The sequence below is a fragment of the Stenella coeruleoalba genome (genome assembly GCF_951394435.1).
Source record: "Stenella coeruleoalba genome assembly, chromosome: 13".
Taxonomy (NCBI): Eukaryota; Metazoa; Chordata; class Mammalia; order Artiodactyla; family Delphinidae; genus Stenella; species Stenella coeruleoalba.
In genome coordinates, this window is record NC_137159.1 from 83051840 (window position 1) to 83073504 (window position 21665).

Consider the following 21665-nt stretch of genomic DNA (forward strand, 5'->3'; position numbering starts at 1 on the left):
CATTGTACTTCATACAGGTTGGTCTCGGCTCAAATGTCACCTCCCCAGAGGGTCCTCCTTCAATTACTTTTTACAAAATGGCCCACCTGATCACTTACCCTTTACTTTTTCTTCATTACACTTCATTACCCCAAATATTATTTATTTGTCGACTATTTGTCCCTGCCCAGTTAGAATGGATGATCTTTAAAGGCCCTGTTCAGTCCTGTACCTCCAGGGTCTGGCATGTGCCTGGAACATAGAGAAGTTGCTCAGTAAGTGTTTACTGCATCAATAAATGAACTATGAATCAGAATGCCTCATTTTCCAATATCCTTACCAGGTATTATAAACCTTTATAATCTTTGCCAATCTAATATGTGGGAAATAATATCTCCATAATTTGTATTTAATATGAGTGAGGTTGAGTATCCTATCATGTTTTTTAGCTTGGCCTTTGTTGTTGTTGTTGGGTTTTTTTTGGTGGTACACGGGCCTCTCACTGTTGTGGCCTCTCCCGTTGCGGAGCACAGGCTCCGGACGCACAGGTTCAGCAGCCATGGCTCACGGGCCCAGCTGCTCCGTGGCATGTGGGATCCTCCCAGACCGGGGCACGAACCCGTGTCCCCTGCATCAGCAGGCAGACTCTCAACCACTGCGCCACCAGGGAAGCCCTGTTGTTGTTGTTGTTGTTGTTGTTTTCAGAAAGCTATCTTTTCATATCCCTTGTTCGGCTTATCTTTTTCCTATTGCTTCGCAAGTGGCATTGATACATTAAAGGAATTATTCCTTTGTCCATCATATACTACAAATATATTTTCCCAGTTTGTCATTTGCCTTTGCCTTTGTAGTCACATTTTCAATCTTTTCCTTTTGGTTTCTGGTTTTGAGACATCTTAGAAAGTCCTTCCCCAATCCAAGATCATCATAGCATTCACACTTGTTTTCTTCTAATACTTTATATATGTATATATAAAGGATTATAATGTTTAGATCTTTGATCCATCTGGGATTTATTCTGGGATATAAAGAGTTAAGGAAGTGATCTAGTTTAAAAAGAAAATTTAGCTTTAAAATACAATGAATACAAACTCCTGGATACCATTTATACAACATTATTATTTTAACAATGAGAACATTCATAATTTAAAAAATAAATCCAAACAAATTTCACCTGTTTTCTTTTTTTTTTTTTTCCAGTATGTGGGCCTCTCACTGTTGTGGCCTCCCCTGTTGCGGAGCACAGGCTCCGGATGCGTAGGCTCAGCGGCCATGGCTCACGGGTCCAGCCGTTCCGCGGCATGTGGGATCTTCCCGGACTGGGACATGAACCCATGTCCCCTGCATCGGCAGGCGGACTCTCAACCACTGTGCCACCAGGGAAGCCCACCTGTTTTCTAATATACATTTTAATAAGTGGTTTGATACATATATTTGTATGTATGTACATGCTTGCAACAAAATTTTTTGTTGCAAAATATATTTTGTTGCAAAAAATATTTTTCACCATTCTCTGTAATATCATATTACAATTTGACATTACTGTCACTATTAAAATATTTTCCCCAGGAAGTTTCCATTTCATTTTTCTCAACATTTTCTTGCTTTCCTGGATCTTGAAGATTTCTTTTTTGTTGTACTGTATTTTGCTTTAAAAAGTCTCTTTTCTATTAAGCTCACTTCTTCATGGAGAAGGGAGGTCTTTATTCTTAGCAAGAAGGAGAAAAGATTTAGTATAAACTGATAACTCAGAGAGAAATTTGATTCTTCGTAGGTTGTCACATGCTTACAATAGCTAGAAGGGGAAGAAAAAGGAAGACACTACATTTAAAGGTCTTTTAGAAACGTATGCATCCATCCCTTGAACATCCCCCAAAAAACTTAAAAAATATATATGGTTAGGCTTAAAATAGTACTCTGAGCTGGAAGAAAACAGAACAATCTGGAAGCAATCCTAAATTTTATAAAGGAAAAAGATTTCAGCACTGTCCCTGGCCACCATGCCATGGGACACAGGTGGTACAGAGCCAGGTCTCATGACTTCTTCCACTCCAGGTGGGCCCCCCTCCTCTTACCATGGTCAAGACAAACAAAAGCAGACAGGGAGAGATTCTGGACATATTTTAAAACAAACGAAAGAAAATAATGTATGTTGCAATTCTGTATGTATTATAGAAAGAAGAGTTTACAAAGCAATTTTGCTTATTTTAAAGTAGTAGAACCTGAATCTGATCAAATCTCTCACTACCATAAAATCTCTAAAACACTAATTAAAACTGCTAACTCTATCAATCTCTAACTATATCAAGGTATAAGCAGGGGGACAGGAGAACACCTTAAGTGGTATCATGGTCTGTAATCAGTAAAATCTAGACTATGGGAAATTGTACAGGACACATGACCTGGATTACTCAATAAGTAAACTGCAAGGGGGAAAAAAAAGAGATAAAGGGGGAATTTATGAATTAAAGCACTTAAGGGATATCTCTACCACCTGCAGTGTATGGACTTTACTTGGATTCTGAGTTATTTAAAAAATTACGTGGGCTTCCCTGGTGGCGCAGTGGTTGAGAGTCCGCCTGCCGATGCAGGGGACACGGGTTCGTGCCCCGGTCTGGGAAGATCCCACATGCCGCGGAGCGGCTGGGCCTGTGAGCCATGGTCGCTGAGCCTGCGTGTTCAGAGCCTGTGCTCCGCAACGGGAGAGGCCACAACAGTGAGAGGCCAGCGTACCGCAAAAAAAAAAAAAAAAAAAAAAATTACGTGACAATCAGGAAAATCTAGACATTGGCTACTTGTTTGACGAGATTAAGGAATTACTATTAGTTTTTTTTAATGTCTGATTAATGGTACCATGGTTTTATTTAAGAAAATTACAATGTATGGGATTTTCTTCCACATAATCTAGGAGCAGAGGGGTGAGGGAGTTGGGGCATGGGGGAAGCAAGTCTAGCCATGTAGACAACTGCTGAAGTGGGGTGGCTACGGGTACAGGGGCGTTCATGATATCGTGCTCTCTGCTTTTGAGTGCAATTGAAATTTTCCATAATAAAAAGTTTTAAAAAACAAGTGAACAGTATACAGAGGATATAAATGTATAGATATTATGATTTATATAACATATATGGCCCTAAATTCCTGAAGGAATGTTTCTATTTGCACCACAAAGTTTGCCACCCATCAGTTGTAACTATGGGTAACTACTCTTGGTTCTTTCATCTGTAAAACAGGAAAAAATAACAGTACCACCTCATAGGATGGAAAAGAGGATTGCATGAGAATATATATGAAGCACTTAACCAATGGTTGGCACACAGTAAGGGCTCAAAATTGTTCACTTTCCCTACATTCCTTTAAAATTGATTTTTAAATTTTCACCTAAAATCTTAAGCCTATTTTAATAATACACAAAAAAGCTAATACCCTACTATGTTCACTAGTAGGAAACTGAAAAGCCTCAACTGTTTGTGCATTGACTGGTTTAATGGAAAAATCAAATGTAAGTCATTGATGGTGCCCTCTTGCTTTTCTTCTTTTCTAACTTTTCTTTTTTTTTTTGCAGTATGCGGGCCTCTCACAGCTGGGGCCTCTCCCATTGTGGAGCACAGGCTGCGGACACGCAGGCTCAGCAGCCATGGCTCATGGGCCCAGCCGCTCCGTGCATGTGGGATCTTCCCGGACCGGGGCACAAACTCGTGTCCTCTGCATCGGCAGGCGGACTCTCAACTACTGCGCCACCAGGGAAGCCCTCTAACTTTTAATTTTAGCTATATTAAGAGATTCTTTCAGACAAAATATTACCAACAAAAAGGGTAAAAATATTGTTCTCTTGCCTAGGGACCATAAGGAAAACTCTGTTTTTACAACACAAAGCTAAGAAAAGGTATACGAAGTATCTGCTACAGTAAGACTTTTTATTTCTAAGTTGAATCAATAACAATATCTTTTAAGGATTACATTCCTTATCATAAACTCAGAAAGTTTAAATTTTCCTAAAGTTTTAAGTGATAAAACCAAATATAATATATAATCATTTAAATTCATCAAGATTGTTGGCTCTGCCTCAGAGAAGAAGGATAAACACCTTCGAGTATCTGAAGTGCTCTTGCGGCCTCTCTCTGCTTAGTTCTCAAGGCCTGAGTGTTCTCAAAATTATTTTATAGTACAATGTTTGTCTCTTCTGAACCTGCAAAAATGAGTCCTTCTGTGTAACAAAATTCTCCATGTAGCTGAAGATCTGCTCTCTTAAGCATCAAAACATTTCATTGTGACCATTTTGGATGGAAATTTTTTAAAACTCAGTTATACATTACTTGGTTATTATTAAGCAAAGCATATTCAGCATATTTGTTAAAGCCTTTACAATTATATTGTGACAACCTGTCCACTTTTACTGTGGAAATATTAGAAAATACAGGTAGAGAGGATGCACACAATTTGGGGACACGTTCTGTGTTAAAGCTGAGACAATGGTCTGGTTTATTTAGTTCTGTGGAGCTATTGTGTGTCATGAATGAACTTCAGACCACTGTAATTTGAGTTCTTTTGTCTGCTTCTGCTTCTGATGCTGGTTCCTCTATTGTTTGTCAAATGAATATCATTTATATTTGCTGTCAAGATGCTTATCAGCAGACACCTCTCAGTCTCCTGCCTACCCTGTTTCTTTTGATGATGAGGAATTTGGAAATCAGACAACTCAGCCTGACAGAAACACACCTCCAGGCAGAGTGAGCAGGCTCGAGTGAGCTTTCTGAGAAAAGTGTATAAGCTTTAGTCATGGACTCAGTGACCTTTTGATAGGTTAGCTGAACCCTTGTTTGCTTACTCTGTGGTTCTAGGCTATGGTCTAAATAGGCAGGTGGTTCGATGGATGATTTTGGTGCATAAAATCATGGGATCATAAAATTATTCGTCTACATGGTTTGGTGTTTAGCCTCGTAATTCCTGCAGAGAAAAATATCTTGGTTGTTTCATCTCCGACTATACCAAGGTCTATTTATTTGTAACTAACTATCTTTTATTACAGTATTAAACCCATGAGGAACATCCAAAAGTCCACTGATCGTGCGACGTGAAAAGTGTAGGGTACAGGCTCCCCTCTAACTTCCCCAGGCTGACTCTGCAGACACAACAGCACCAGCACGTCACGTCCTAACAGGCCCGGTCCTGTGTGTGGGCCCCTCGCGGGACAGGGCTACAGCCTTTTCTCCTCTTCTCGAGGAAAACTTAAATCTTTTTTTTTACATCTTTATTGGAGTATAATTGCTTTACAATGGTGTGTTAGTTTCTGCTTTATAACAAAGTGAATCAGTTATAAAAAAGCCATTGCACTGACTGCTCAAAGGCCTGTATCACCCCAGATGCGGAGCTGACCGAAGGTTGGGATTCTGGCCTTCCGTGGTTGCTGTTAAGACAGTTATATTCCTTAACCATTCTAGACTCGGCTAAAGTTTTTTTGAGCAGTAAATTTTAATACAGATAACTTCCTTTTAGTATCTTCTACTGTATTTTCTACATTTTATTTATCTTGATTGATACTCAACTCAGGAAGTTAAACTCTTCAACAGAAAATTAGTTTTGTTTAAAAAAATGATCATAGTTATCATTTATCGAGTATTTACTATGTGACAGACACCATACATCTCATTTAATTCTCATGAACACCCTATGAGGCAGCTTCTATTTTCCATTCATTCATTCAACAAATACTTGGTGAGCACCTACCATGTGCTACGCACTGTCCTAGTCTCTGAGATTTTTCATTAAATAAGACAGAGTCCCTGCACTCAAGGACCTGACATTCTAGTGTATGTATAATAATATAAATAAATATATAATAATATGTAATAAATATATAACAGTACGTTATATATATAATAATACATTCAATAGTGAGAAAAGCTATAAGCAAAAAAGATAGGCAGGGGGGTTAGAGAGTGATGAAGTGTGTGTGGGTGTGAGGGCAGAGCTGTGATATTTTAGACAGGATGGCTAAGAAAGGCCTCTCCGAGGAAGTGAAATTTGAATAAAAACCTGAAGGAAGTGAGCCTCTGTAGACACACGGCGGAAGAGCATTCCAGGCTGAAGGTACGACACGTGCCACGGCCTGCGCGGGGAGTGTGGCTGGCAAGCTCCAGGAGCGGCCAGGAGGCCGGTGTGAACCTGCGCGGTGAGTGTGGCACGCGGAGGAGCGGGAGGGCAGAGAGGAGCGGGGCTGGCGGCCGCACAGGCTCTCCTGACTTTACTCAGAAGGAGATGGGAGCTGCTAGAGGTTTTGAGAAGGGGAGGAAGGTCAGTACCATACCCTGCGTTTACAATCAGGGCAACAGAGCTGTAGAGATGGTAGATAACCTGCCCACACGAGCGAGCGGCAGGGCTGGGATGTGAACAGCTGGATTCACGAGCACGTCCTCTTAACTATGGGAATGTGCCTTACAGACAATTCCTATGTCAATATGGGAATGAGATTAGTATAAAAATATAAGGTTACAATCAGAAAAGTCTTTATAATCTAAAACTTCTTCCAGCTTTACTGAGATATTACTGCATACAACGTATGTGAGTTTAAGGAGTCCGACACGATGGCTTGACACATGTGTATATTGTGAAATGATTATCACCGTGAGGTTAGGCAACACGCCCATCCCTTAAACAGCACTCAGTGTGTAATTCTGAGTGTCTTGATTCTAAGTTCACCACCTTCTAATTCCAACAAATAACCTATCTGGCTCTTACTACAGCCAACTCCTTCAGGCCAAACTAGAAGTTTCATCATGTTTTTTATCCTGTCATTTCTAAGAGCATCACATACCTTTTACAGAATTTCTGAGTACTCAGCCAATAGAGGGAATTCTTGGTCATCAGTGACTGGCCTTTCTGCTTCAGGACTCCCTGGAGGCTATGCCCATGGAAACAAGGTCTATCACCGCCCTCTTCGGTCCAGCTGAACTGAAAACTTGAAGGGCTTTGTTTTTCAACAGTTGGTGTTGAACCAACCAGTGTGCTAAACTGTTTTTGTAGACTCACGACCATTTCTGGAAATGAAGGAAAAAAGAAAAGGAATAAAATAAAAACTAATGTGAAGTCACGAATGAAGTCTCTAGTTTACTTGATAGTAATGTGCCAATGTTAGTTTCTTAGTTTTGACAAATGCACCACGGCGATATAAGAGCATAACACTAGGGGAAACTGACAGTGGATGAGGATGTCAAGGAACTACTTAAAAAGGCTTTAAAAAGGTGAATTTTATGTTACGTACATTTTATCACAATTAAAAAAAAAAAGAATGAACAAAACAACCTAAAGGCAGTTCTCCAGATAAAGAGTTCTGAAAGTCATAGATATATGGCATTTTAGATTTTAGTGGAAACTTAAGTTCTGTTTTGAATAATGCAATGTTCCTGAAATAAATAGATAAGATTCCTATGGACATTTCTTGCAGAGGATGATGTCTCTTTGGATGTACATCGGAACACTTCCTAAAGAAGTGAAGAAAGTACATACGCGTTTACTTTTCAAGTTAAGATACTTAGCTTTTCTACAACTGTATTGTTACTTGGCATTAACAAGAGGAAATGCAGCTCACCCCTTCTTTTATACACCACTGATCTGTCAATCGCTGAGTGGTAGAGTGGTTTTTCACTTTTCCATAGATACCTGTACAAGGTAGAAAAACATTTGGAGCAGGATGGAGAATAAATGGACCTCAACACATTTCAGAGAAGTTTCTCTAAAGCAGTGTCTGAAATTCGTGATACCCCGTGTAATAGCTCTGACTTAGAATGACCTACTGACACATGTCTGTATAGAGCTTATGACCTAGGAGCAGGCAAGTAGCACTGAAGGAGGCAGCAAGGCCACAGAAAGATATGCTCCTCCCCAAAGGCTCCCAGATGCCATAAGATCCCAAAGAAATGATTAATTACATCAAAATGCAGAAACAGGGGCTTCCCTGGTGGCGCAGTGGTTGAGAGTCCGCCTGCCGATGCAGGGGACGCGGGTTCGTGTCCCAGTCCAGAAAGATCCCACATGCCGCAGAGCGGCTGGGCCCGTGAGCCATGGCCGCTGAGCCTGCGCATCCGGAGCCTGTGCTCCGCAACGGGAGAGGCCACAACAGTGAGAGGCCCGTGTACCGCAAAAAATAAATAAATAAAATGCAGAAACAGCTTCCCTTACCATAAAATTCCCTTGTTGTCTGCTCTCATAAAGTGGAGCCACCTAAGAAATAACTGTTCCTCCCTGTCTTTGGCCAAATGCCCTTCTGCTGAGGATGAAGTACTGGTACTTCTGATTCTGATAACCTGTACAAAGTGAACTGTAAGTGCCCATCTTCTGATGTAGAGGTGTAATCATGGTTAATAGGTGATGGTCTTCCTGAAAATTATGGGTGAACTAAATTTTAATGAACCATACCACATTTAAAATATTCAGAGAGCTTCTCATTTGTGATTCTTTCAAATATCTTTTTGTTATTTGTTTTATCAAATAATAAGTGACAACATACTCAAGGTAAAAAATCTCTTAATAATAAAGAAGTTCCCTAAACAGTCTAATCCCACTTCCTAGATAAACCCACTGTTAAAAATTCCTTGTGAATACCTAATCTAGATAGATTTTCTTATGTATTTATAATAAACGCCCATACAGGTGGCAATTATGCTATAGTCAAGGAGGCACTCTTACTTCCTTGGGGTCATATGCCCAGGAGATGGGATAAGTGGGCGATCTAAAATGATAATACTGTTTAGATAGTCCTTCTTTAAAAATTTACTTTACTTTGTTTACCTCTTCCCAAAACTACAAAAGCTACAAAAAAACAGAGGTCCACTACAAAGTCCTAACATTTTCTCCAGGATGCCACAAAGCCCTGTATGCTTTGTTTGTCCAGTCTCCCCACGTGACTTGTTTCCCCACTGTTAGAAATTAAGGTTGAATTTACATGTAGTAAAACTGACCCTGTTCAGTGCACAGTTCCACCAGTTTGGATAAACACATACAGTTGTGTAACCACCGCGATTAATCTACAGAACAGTTCCACACTCCAAAAATCTCTCATGCCTCTTGACAGTCAGCCAACCCCTCTCCATACCCGCAGCTGAACTTATCTCAGACAACCACGGATCTGTTTTTCTATCCCTATAGTTTAGCCTTTTCCAGAATGTCAAAAAATGAAATTAGACCATATGTAACCTTTTGAGTCTTTCATTAGCATACTGTATTTATGATTCACTCATATTTCTGGATGTATCAGAAGTTTGTTCCTTTTTACTGCTGAATAGTATTCCATTTTACAGATATGCTACTGTTTATCTGTTTACCAGCTAAAGGGCATCTGGGTTGTTGCCAGCTTTTGGCCACTGTTTATGAAGCATATATATCTACATATATTCATATATAGATCTTTGTGTGAAGTTAATCTTTTGCCCATTTAAAAACCTGAATTGTTTGTTTTCTTACTGTATGAGAATTCTTCATATACTCTAGATGCAAATCTTTTATCAGATATGTGATTCACACATATTTTCTCCCAACCTGTAGCTTCTCTTAACGGCATCTTTTGAAGAACAGAAATTCTTTCTTCTGATGAAGTCTAATTTATCTTTTTTTCTTTTATGAATCATGCTTTTGGTATCACATCTAATAACATTTTTGCCTAACCTAAAAGGCTGCAAAGATTTTTGGCAAGTGCTTTGAAATTTTCCTCCATGTTCTTCTCAACATCTCCATGGAAACTGAAGTCATCAAAGCAGTCTCTAGAGGGGTTTGTAGGCTTTCAGCTACTGTTTATTAGTGTTTTCCATAGTCCCATGCATAGGGACCCATGCTTAGTAACTTCTACCTGACAATATGGAAGATGATGTCCAGAAGAACAGAGAGGAAAATTAGAAATTTATGTCAATGGAGGTGGGGTAGGGTAAAACAGGTAATCAGCACGCAGTGGGGCTCTGTGCCCACACATCAGTCAGTAGTGACTTACATAAGTTACCTCACTCAGCCCAAAGCACATACTCTATGAAGGATCTTGGTAATGGATCCCCTGGACAAGCTCCTCCCTGGGGCCTGGTGTCTGTCTGGAAAATGCCATTTTGATACTAGACGTACTTTTTTTGGTCACTAAATTCTCCCATAAAGTAGCTAAAAGTCAGGAAGTCTTAGATGTGCAACTGATTGTAGCACTGCAACATGAGTTTGGGCTCTAACAGCTATGTCTGAAGTGTAAGCTGTTGCCCAGTTTGAGTTCATGAATGCCTATTCACTACTGAGACGCCCAAGTGGCATGGCCCCTGAATACCTAGCCTCGCAGTATCGGTCAAGACAACCCCAGCTGGCCCCCAAAATGAAGGTCCAATGGCTGATTCTCCAGGACAACCTAAAAACACAGGATAACCTTCCGTTCTTGCTGCTACTCTTATACCTGCTGAGATCCAATGACTTCTCCAACAAGGAAGAGGAAGGGCCCACCCAGTTCCCCGGGGGCCCGCGGCTTTCAGAAGTTCACCTCCCACCTCTTCTCCCTCATCATTATCCAACCTGAACAGGAAGAAACTGCTCATCTTCTCCCCTTTTTGGCAAGGATCCTCTCTCCCACAGCACTTTATTCATCCCTATAAGTCTGTTTCTCTGTTTAAATGCTCTCTTAAATTTAGAGGAAAAATAATCTAATTCTACCTGCAAAAACTGAAATTTAGTTGTTAGAGTATAAAGCGGGCATTACTAGCCCTATTTTATTGATGAGGAAACTGGAGCTGAATGAATTATCATTTTAACTAATTTGAGGAACATTAACTTTTCTCAAGGGATATAAAATTACTTGATCAAATGAGTACTACTGTAAATTTACATAAACTAGAGAGATGTTAACTTTTTCTTCAAAGTCTCACAGAGACTCCAAGTTCTAAGAATAGATATAAAACCGTTCAAATCAGAGATCTATAGCAATGTACCCTATATTACGTAAGATAGTGTCTCTGAAAATTTATGAGCTAACTATGTTTTAGTGCACTGAGGCTAAGAACTTAAGTCCTTTGCCCACAGTGAAACAGCTGGCTGTCATACAATCAGGATTCAAGCCCTGCACTGTCTCTAACGCTACGCTCTTTCCACTTTACCACAATGGACCTACGTCAGAATGAGAGCTCAAAGTCAAACAGTGAGACGGACTGAATTAAGTATACTACTTTCTTTCTGCTTTCCTTTGTTTTGATTTTTATAGGGAACTTTATTTGGGGGGAACATTCCAATTACATATGTCACAGGCCGACATTTGTAATCTTTGTAATATTGGGAAGCATAGATGGGAGATGATCCACTTTGAGAAAGGAAAGAGGCAGGAATATCAGAAATGCAGAAGAGAGTCATGCGAATCATAAACAGTTGATGACTAAGTACAATATGGTACCCTGGATTGGATCCCGGATCAGAAGAAGGACGTTAATAAAAAAGGACATTATTAGTTTAGTTAATAGTAACAGAAAGAAGAAAAAAGTTAATTTGGATAGATGGGTCAATAGTTCTAGAAAAAATGTCACAATGCTGGTGAGTCTAAACTGATGAAACTTCAGCTTTCAAATGTAAAGTAACAGACTTGAAAATAAAGTAGGTAAATCTAAAACTAGAAGAGATAACATACTTTGCCCTGGCTTCCTCCCATTTTTGTTTTTTTTCATCAACAGCTTTCTTCATAACTTGGTACCATTTTCTGAAATCAAACCATGGCTTATCTGAAAGAAATGAAATCCATGATTATTAACCAAATATGTCACATTATTATAACACACACTGTTCCTCTGAGTCTTCACTCACTGATGTGACTCAGTATTTACATACCAGCCCCTGGAGACTACGGAGGGAGATGCTGCTGTATCCATGCTCTAACACCACTGCTGAGTAATCTGCCGTCACTCCCTTCTCTGAGCTCCTACCTGTACTGTGGCCCTAACTAAATTATACCAAAACCAAAAATGTCTGTTTCTCCTAGATTTGACTATCACCCCCCTGAGAACAGAAGACATATTTTGTTTATGTAGAAGACTACACAATCAGGCCTCTTCCTCCTGACCCAGATCCCAGCACAGTGCCTGGTACAGGGTGGTGCTCCAATACGTCTAGGGATACACGAATTAAGGGACAAACGATGGCTAGATGTGTGCAATGGCACCAGACTTCTAGTTTCATCAGATCCTATTTCTGTTCTTCCTAATCCTAATCCAAATCCAAAGACTCTGGAGATAAGTAAGAAAGTGGATTGCATTGGACGGGTGGAGTGAGTGTGTGTTCAAGACGTCAGGGTGAGATAGACAACAGAATTGAATATATAGTCAAGCATAAAACTACACTCCTCACTCTTTTCTTCAATCCATGTGGGGAGATGGGAAGAGTAGGGAGGAGAAAAATGAAATTCAAGGTAAAGCAGGAAAGAGGCTTAGAGAGCGAGGAAGTCTGAAGAAAGGAAGGCTGGCAGGAGGAGGATGGCTGAGTGAGAGGCTGAATTTCTTATATATTCTCTAATGAAGACAGTCTACCTTCAATGTCTAGTTAAAAATCTTTCAACTGGCCAATATAATCATTACTTATGGCCTTGTAGACCACAGAGCAACAGAGCCACAGAGGACAGGCAACTACCAGAAGAGCTATAAGGAAGAAGGAAAACTATAACAATTAATAGAACACAAGGTTCTTTGACCTTAAGTGAGTCACAACTTCTTAAACTCCTCATCAGTAATGTGGGAAGGCAGGGGGACAGTGGACAGCTAGGGAGCAGAGAGAATGGGGACCACAATCCCTGCCCTGCTGACACTGTAGGTTTATTTTGAGGGTCACAGGAAGACAATATGTCAAAGCACCCTTTACTCTAAATGTCTGCACAGTCCATGAAGGCCCTTTAACGTCAGAAAACATCTTGTCCAACCTTTTACTCTATGTAGGAGCCAACATGAAGCAATGTGCAGGAAGAAGCATGCTGCACATTCTGGAAAGAACACACAGACTAATGCCACCATTAAACCTAAGCTCCTAGAGCCAACGAACATATATGTGGACTCCTAAAAAAAAGTCAGACTCATAGAAACAGAGTAAAAAAGGGGCTGCCAGGGGCTGAGGGGTGCGGGAAAGAGGGCGAGATTGGTACAAGGAGACAAGCTTTCAGCTGTGAGATGAATAAGCTCTAATGTAAAACATGGTGGCTATAGTTGGTAATACTGTATTGTACACCTGAAATGCAATAAGAGAGAACGTAAATATTCTCACACATACAAAAAGGTAAATATGAGAGGTGATGGATGTGTTAATTGACTTCATGGGAATCCTTTCACAGTGCAAACACATCAAATTGCTACAATGTACACTTTAAATATCTTACAATTTTATATGTCAATTATACCTCAAAAAAGCTGAAATTAAAAATTAAACAATGAACATAAACCCTAGTGAGAACATTAAGAAACTGGAATTGAATGTAAGAATTCATGCATTTACCACACTTTATTAAGTGGATATTAGGCCAGTCACTCTGCTAAATATTAAAGATACATTAAAAAAAAGAAAGTAAAAAAGATATGGCCGCTCCCTCTAGAAGCTTGCAATCTACCTACTTGTCTGCCTGTCTGTCACTTACACAGCCGTCACTACGAGGCAGATACTCCAGGCACTTTACAAATACTGGCAGCCTAACAGGGATAGAAATGCTTAGTCCGCTAGTTACAATTCAGTGTTTTAAACAACTAAGAGAAGTCTGGACAGGAGTGGCTGTGGCAGGGTCATCGGTTCTGGTTTGGGAAGAGGTGAGCTGGGGAGTAGGTGTGAAGAGAGGCCGAAGAGGGCATTTACGTTGCGTCTTGAAGCATGAAGATGGACTTGCCAGGGACAGAAGGAGTTGGGGGGAAGAAGGAAGGAACACTTCAGGTAGAAGGACCAATGCGAGCAAAGGTTGAAGGCACTGGAATAGACGGTACACTCACAAAGCTGCCAGTAAGTTCATGGTCTAGTATGGCTGTAAGTAGGAGCTGGGAACTAAAAGGCAGGCTGGCCTTTACACACAGTAGGAAGTCACTGAGGTTTTTTAGTAGCCTTGAGATATAATTAAATAATTATACATATAAAACATTCTGGTACAAGGTACAATTTGTATATATGTGTACATATATGTGTATATTTCTCAAAGTTTCTTCCCTGCGTTTATTGTATCTTTTAATCCACCATTACAATCACTTTGAATTTGATTCATAAAAAAAGTAAGTACCTTCTTCATTCTTTTCATTATATTTCTCAGCAATATTAGACAAAGACCTGGAGATACAAATAAAAAAATCAATTTATTTAGAAATCATTTATTGGAAGACAGTTATATTTTGAATTCTTCTGAAGGAAACGTATAGAACAGTACTTGAAACTGATGCCAACTTTTAATGGAGAAGCTATCACTGAAACAGGGAAGGAGACACTATAAATACTGCCACTCTGTTGCCATTTTAAGATTCTTTTACTTTCCAAAATAATCTTTGAAGACACATAGTGCCAGAAGCCTAAAGGTACACAGATGAAGTGCTAAATGACTCTTTAGGATTTTGTATGATGATTTAAAACTCAGGAATCAGTAGAGCAATGAGAAACACGTGTATCTACCTAAAAATAGGGAGAAAACATGATCCAAACAACCTACTAAGGGAAAATGAAATCTCTCACAACTAGCTGAGTCAAAATATTATGTACGAAGTAACTGTTGCTACTAGTCAATGTTCTATTAACACCCGAGAGTCTCTATTTTCTACTGAGATATAGCATATGGATTCCTTTACTCTGAATAATTAGGTAAAAGCAATACCATTTTCTCCTCATAAAATTGACATACACTTACCATTCTAAATTGTCATCCAATAAAAAGAGCAGTTTCAACACCACCACAATGACAGCTACAGCTTGTACATCATATTTAACAGCTTTTGCCTTTTTAGCTATAGGATCGAATGTTAGAAAATCCACTTCTCCCATTCCAGTCACTTTTACCACGTGGCAGGTTAAATCATGCATTTCATCTGTTGAAGAATAAAAGAGTAAAACGTGAATTAAATTCTTTGGCTAACTAGACTATACTAATGTGTATATCTGTGAGATAAGTGTATCTTAAAATATGATACTATGCTAGAACTCTGAGACATACATTTTGTAAATAAAATCAACCAAGAAATGATATTTGTATAGAAAAATTAATGGTTGAACGCTAGCAAGGAGTATCTTCTCCTATTTTGACTTCCCCAAACATCTGCTATTTATAGGACACATCTTGCCACCTAATGCACAGCCACACATCATTTTTCTACTGTTTCATCCATGTTTCTTGTCTGTGTTTCTACAGCAATTTGCATTTACCTGAAACTAACTCTCCTGTAAGACCAAGAGCTTGTCTAAAAATGCACTCACTCGCCAGCAGGAAGCCTGGCTAGCACACTGGAAGCCTGATGTGCATCTCACCAGCTGCACTGCTTTCCCAAAGAAACTATATGCTCAGCACAGACTGCATCTATTATTCAAGGCTGAATAATGTGGGACTTGGAGCCAGAAAATCTATGGCTTATGTATTTAGGCTTTCTAATCATTAGCTTTGTGACTCCAAATTAGAGTCACCTAACCTGTTTTTTAATTTGTAAAATGGGTTATGGTGAGGATAAACATTAAATAAGATAGCACAAGTGAATATACTTTGAAAACTCTAAATTACTGAGCAAATTTCTTTACTCACTAATTTAAGTACCCAGGATGTACCATATTCTATTTTAATTAAATTCAAGTAGAATGGCTATTGTTTATAAGAGCATAATAAATTGTATTGTATTGAATCTCCTACACGCATTCAGTCATTATATCCTGTTGATTCTATTCTCTTAATGTAGTATACTTTAATTTTATAGTAGTATATACAATATTACACACAGCATATATATTACCATATTAGTATATAGTATTATATATAGTATATATTATTATATATAGAATTATTACTATAAAGAATGGCATTTCTTGAAAACTGCCTCCCCAATTTATTTAAAATTAATTATCTTGAAACTTTCTCTTATGCCAAAAGTACAGAGTAATAAAAAAAAGCAAGTGGAAGAAGTTATGAGGAAGGAAGCCAGGACAGCAGAGAAAAACTAAGCAGTACAGGATTCTGAACTGGAGCATTATGTGGAAAGAACACTAGCTCTGGAATGGGACGGCTGGATTTAAGTATGTACTCAGCCATCTACCAGCCAGGCGTCACTCAGTTTGCCTATGTTTCATCTATAAGTGAGAATACCCACCTGCCCACCCTTCCCACCTTCACAAATGAGGTAATATAGATGGGGCACTTTGGAACTCTGTAATAAAGTTCCCCACAAATTATATACTGATTGTGAAAGCTGCCAGAAATTCTCTCTGGCAGGCTCCTCAGTTCCAGTATGAGGGACAATACTAAGAAATGTGTTTGGAGTTCACTCAAAGCCATCAAAGAGGCAGTGCTTACTCAGTAAGGGTGTGTGTGACATGCGTGCTAAAACCTTCCTACCGAGTTCCAGAGACGACACTGTCATACATAAAGGCACTGAGGAGGGGCATTTGTTGCCCCAGTATGCTTAAAACCACTTTTAGCTTTCCAGGAAAGGGCCAAATACATGGGTTTCTTCTTTTTGATCAACAGCACCATAGAACTGATAGTACTATAGAGAGCAAACTTTAAATTTTGAAAATGGCAATATTCTAGAGGTCTTCTTATAATCTTACGGGTGCTTTGTCAACCAATGACACATTTTACAATATAAATCTTAAGGTGCCGGGACTTCCCTGGTGGTGCAGTGGTTAAGAATCCGCCTGCCAATGCAGGGGACACAGGTTCGAGCCCTGTTCTGGGAAGATCCCACATGCCACGGAGCAACTAAGCCCGTGCGCCACAACTACTGAGTCTGCGCTCTAGAGTCCGTGAGCCACTACTGAGCCTGAGAGCCACAACTACTGAAGCCCGTGTGCCTAGAGCCCGTGCTCCACAACAAGAGAAGCCACTGCAATGAGAAGCCCACGCACAGCAATGAAGAATAGCCCCTACTTGCCGCAACTAGAGAAAGCCCGCGAGCAGCAACAAAGACCCAATGCAGCCAAAATAAATAAATTAATGAAAAAAACAAAATCCTAAGGTGCAGGGACTATTACATGTTAGTCTGTCGATCTATTTTGTGTGTTGTTCCTCCCCACAATTAAGTAATACAAACTCAGTACAGGACATTTACAAGATACATAAAGGTAGAAGAAAGGAAAAAAGGCATTGCCATAGCTTAGAAATAGCACTTCAATATTTTGGTATATTTATTTCTAATATTTTAATGAATATTTTAATTTTATGTAGCTATGCTTATATATAATTTTATAATTTGGCCCATTTCATTTTTATTATAACATAAACATTTGCCATGCTTTATATACTCTTCACAAACATGATTTTAAAAGCTGCATAATGTTCCACTGAATATACATAACATTGTTTACTTAAACATTACCTTTCTGTTGGACATTTATTTCTAATTTTTCAGTATAAATAAGGAGGTCAATAACATTTGTGTATAATTTTTTTTCTATATTTCAAATTATTTCTATTGAACAGTTTGTGAGAAGTAAAATTTCTCTATCCTGGTTCTTTTTAATACAGTCTCCAAAAAGGCACTTAACATATCAGATGCTAGTAGTGTCTCTCTGCCTATTATAATGGTTTTAATTCTACTTGTTACTCTCAGGAAGACTTAGGTGAGAAATAGTATTATATCACACACAGTGGTCAGAAAATACTGCCACCCTCATCTCTGTCCAACAGCAACTACGTGAGCTAGACACTTTCCATAACCCAGCCCGTGTCAGTTACGCATTGGTAATTCCTTGTATTCCTTCCATATATTAGCATTCCCACTATAAGCTCAGGATTTTGGAGTATATGAGAGAACACAGGAGCTTTCCATATTTTGAAAGAGCCATCAAAAAAGTAAATGAAAAAAACCAAAATCCAAAACAATAATCTGATCTATGTAACATGCCAAAGCGCAGAAATCAGACTTTACAAATTCTGGAGTCCTTTTTAAAAAAATTTATTTATTTATTTATTTTTGGCTGCTGTGTTGGGTCTTCGTTGCTGCGCACAGCACTTCTCTAGTTGCGGCGAGCAGGGGCTACTCTTCGTTGCAGTGTGCAGGCTCCTCACTGCGGTGGCTTCTCTGTTGTGGAGCACGGGCTCTAGGCACGCGGGCTCAGTAGTTGTGGCATGCAGGCTCAGTAGTTGTGGCGCACGGGCTCTAGAGCACAGGCTCAGTAGTTGTGGAGCAAGGGCCCAGCTGCTCCGTGGCATGTGGGATCTTCCCGGACCAGGGCTCGAACCCGTGTCCCCTGCATTGGCAGCTGGATTCTTAACCACTGCGCCACCAGGGAAGTCCCCAAATTCTGGAATCTTAATCAAATGGCTAGTGACTTCTGAAATCTTAACCAGAGATGTACATTCCTTAGCTTAATAAATGATGTATTTGGGGCTTCCCTTGTGGCGCAGTGGTTGAGAGTCTGCCTGCCGATGCAGGGGACACGGGTTCGTGCCCCAGTCTGGGAAGATCCCACATACTGCGGAGCGGCTAGGCCCGTGAGCCATGGCCGCTGAGCCTGCGCGTCCGGAGCCTGTGCTCCGCAATGGGAGAGGCCACAGCAGAGAGAGGCCCCCGTACCGCAAAATAAATAAATAAATAAACAAACAAATAAATAAATAAATGTATTTGAAAAGTTTAAATTATTTTTCCTTTTTAAAAAAATATTTTAAAAGTATAGACTTAATATTTACATTTGCGTATATATGTTACTCCAATTTATGTTTATAGTTGAAATTATACCATACATACAGTTTTACATATTGCTTTTTTCATATAACATATGTATTTTCCTCCCCTATTAAAAATATATTCAATCACATTTTTTATATTGCTTAAGCAATAATATAGTCACACCATGTTTGTATTTTCTGTTAAGAATAGAAATCCTGCATTTCTCACATTTCTAGTTTAGCAAGAAATTCAAGAATGGATTCCATCGGCAGATTCCATTCGGGTTACCTGTGTCTTGGTATATTGTGAACAACAGCTAGTAAGGCTGTCTTCACATTCTGTGTTTCATCCTACCAGACCTGGAACTCCATTTCTTTTAGGGACTGGAAATAGCAATATATTAGCGAACAACAAAAATGTTACCATAGATTAACTTCGGGGATTTTTAAAATCAGAATTCTTTATGTAATAATCATGCTTCATGCAAATGAAGAAGTGCTGCTTTTCTGGGGGGAGTGGGTGCCTAGGTAATTAATAACACATACTGAAACACGTGTTACTTTACTTGTACTCAGCAAACTTACTGTAAAAACCGAACATATTCTCTCAAAATCCCTCACACCAAAATAGAACTAATTATTTCTGAACAGTGTCCTTTTATCCATTTTAAATGGTCCAAAATATTTTAAGAAAGGATTTTAAAATTAAGCTTCATGTTACTATGGACCCTGTCAGGTGACTCTAATAGTTTCTGATTTGAGAAGATGCAATATATTGTTCATAACAATTTAGTAAGTCAAAGCTTGTTCATTATATACACCACACACTTACCAGGGAGATTGACTTCCATCAAGTATTTCATACACAAGATGTTTGGATGAAGATAGCAGTCTTCAGTTATGTCTGGAAAACGTGGCAAATCTAAAAATGTGGCAACTTCAATTACTTTTTTATAGATATCTTCATAGTTAGGCCAAGACTGGAATGAAAGAGATAGTCAAGGTAGCAATTTTTACAACACAAATTATTTTAAAAACTACTTTCTGATTTTAAAAGTAATATGGGGACTTCCCTGGTGGTGCAGTAGTTAAGAATCTGCCTGCCAATGAAGGGGACATGGGTTCGAGCCCTGGTCTGGGAAGATCCCTCATCCCATGGAGCAACTAAGCCCGTGTGCCACAACGACTGAGCCTGCGAGCCACAACGACTGAGCCTGAGCTCTAGAACCCGTGAGCCACAACTACTGAGCCCGAGTGCCACAGCTACTGAGCCCGTGTGCCCGGAGCCCATGCTCTGCAACAAGAGAAGCCACCGCAATAAGAAGCCCATGCACCGCAACGAAGAGTAGCCCCCGCTCACTGCAACTAGAGAAAGCCCAGGCGCAGCAACAATGACCCAACGCAGCCAAAAAATAAAATAAATTAAAAAAAATGTTTTTAAAATAAAAAACAAAAAAATAAAAGTAATATGTATTCATTGAATAAAATTTGGAATGTAGAGAAAAGCATTAAGGGGAAACGCCCATAAATCCCAAATATCCTCACTAAGCAGTTTTCAACAGTAATAGTGGTCAATTAAAATTCTATCTGGCTCATAAAACTCTTACTGGCCTTACCCATGGTAGAGTGAAATCATTCCTTCTTGCCAATCATGGAAGAATCTGGTATACAGCTGCAACCCAACTGGAGTTACAATGTCGTCATAATCACTCCAAAGCACGACTTCCCTCTCACCCTCCTTCACCAGCACCCTCTCGCCAATCTTCAAATTCACAGCTAACAGATTTAGCTCAGTGTTACATGATAGTCACATGCTTCTATGTGAGAGATGACACCAGGGTTTAAGTCTAATAGATAAAAATGTGCAATTCAAACTTCTATTTTCCCACATTAATAGCCTATAAGAGTATCTTATAGAATTCAGGAAAATCTATGAGCTAATATTAATAAATTAATTCTGTTCACTTTAAGATCACCCTTGTAGTTTATTGGGTGTGCTACTTATATTTCTGTAATTTCCAAACATTCTTCTTATTAATACTACATATAATTTTTCCTCATTTACTCATCTACTCACATAAAAATATTAAATTTAGAGTCTATTCTATGCAAGATACTTTGGGCAATATAAAGTTGAATAAAGCAATCTCTTCAAGGAGTTTATACTCTAGAAAAGGGATCAGTGTACAAAAATAACTGTAGGATAAGATAGAAAGTTATCGAGTACTACAAGCAAGATTTTTTTTTTAAGGCTTATGGGATTTCAGAAAAACTAACATTTCCGATACGGCAGGACCCCATTAAAACTAGGCCTGAATACAAACATTCTGGAAACCTGTTTGGCCGTGTCTGTTAAAGTTGAGTGTGGACATATTCTACAGCAAAGCAGCTCTAGCTACATATACCCAACAGAAATGTGCATGCATGTCCATGAAAAGACATGCACTAGAATGTTCATAACACTATTTGTGAAAGTCCCAAGCTAGAAACTACCCAAATGCCATCACCAATAGAGTAAGTACAAGAATAACTATCTAGGAAATTTTGATACAGTCTCACAGTGGAACATTATACAGCAAAGAAATGAATGCTCTACATGCAACAGTATGAATGAATCTTCAAAACATAATGTTAAAAGAAGCCAGATGCAAAAGAGAATGACTCGGGCTTCCCTGGTGGCGCAGTGGTTGAGAGTCCGCCTGCCGATGCAGGGGACACGGGTTCGTGCCCTTGTCTGGGAAGATCCCACATGCCGCGGAGCGGCTGGGCCCGTGAGCCATGGCCGCTGAGCCTGTGCGTCCGGAGCCTGTGCTCCGCAACGGGAGAGACCGCAGCAGTGAGAGGCTCGCGTACCAAAAAAAAAAAAAAAAAAAAA

At 39.4% G+C, this 21665-nt stretch overlaps 1 protein-coding gene across 1 annotated transcript in view; it reads right to left on the bottom strand.

Annotated features, from left to right (window-relative positions):
• Positions 1-1002: 1002 nt before the first annotated feature.
• TAF1B (TATA-box binding protein associated factor, RNA polymerase I subunit B) overlaps positions 1003-21665 on the bottom strand; it is a 59134-nt gene continuing 38471 nt past the window's right edge. Inside the window, exons 9-15 of the mRNA XM_079941412.1 lie at positions 19623-19770; positions 14831-15008; positions 14216-14262; positions 11609-11699; positions 7565-7635; positions 6791-7013; positions 1003-1774 (exon numbers count right to left, since the gene is read on the bottom strand). Coding sequence (XP_079797538.1) covers positions 1570-1774; positions 6791-7013; positions 7565-7635; positions 11609-11699; positions 14216-14262; positions 14831-15008; positions 19623-19770 — 963 coding nt within the window. The 3' untranslated portion in view covers positions 1003-1569. The remainder of the gene's footprint in view (positions 1775-6790; positions 7014-7564; positions 7636-11608; positions 11700-14215; positions 14263-14830; positions 15009-19622; positions 19771-21665) is intronic.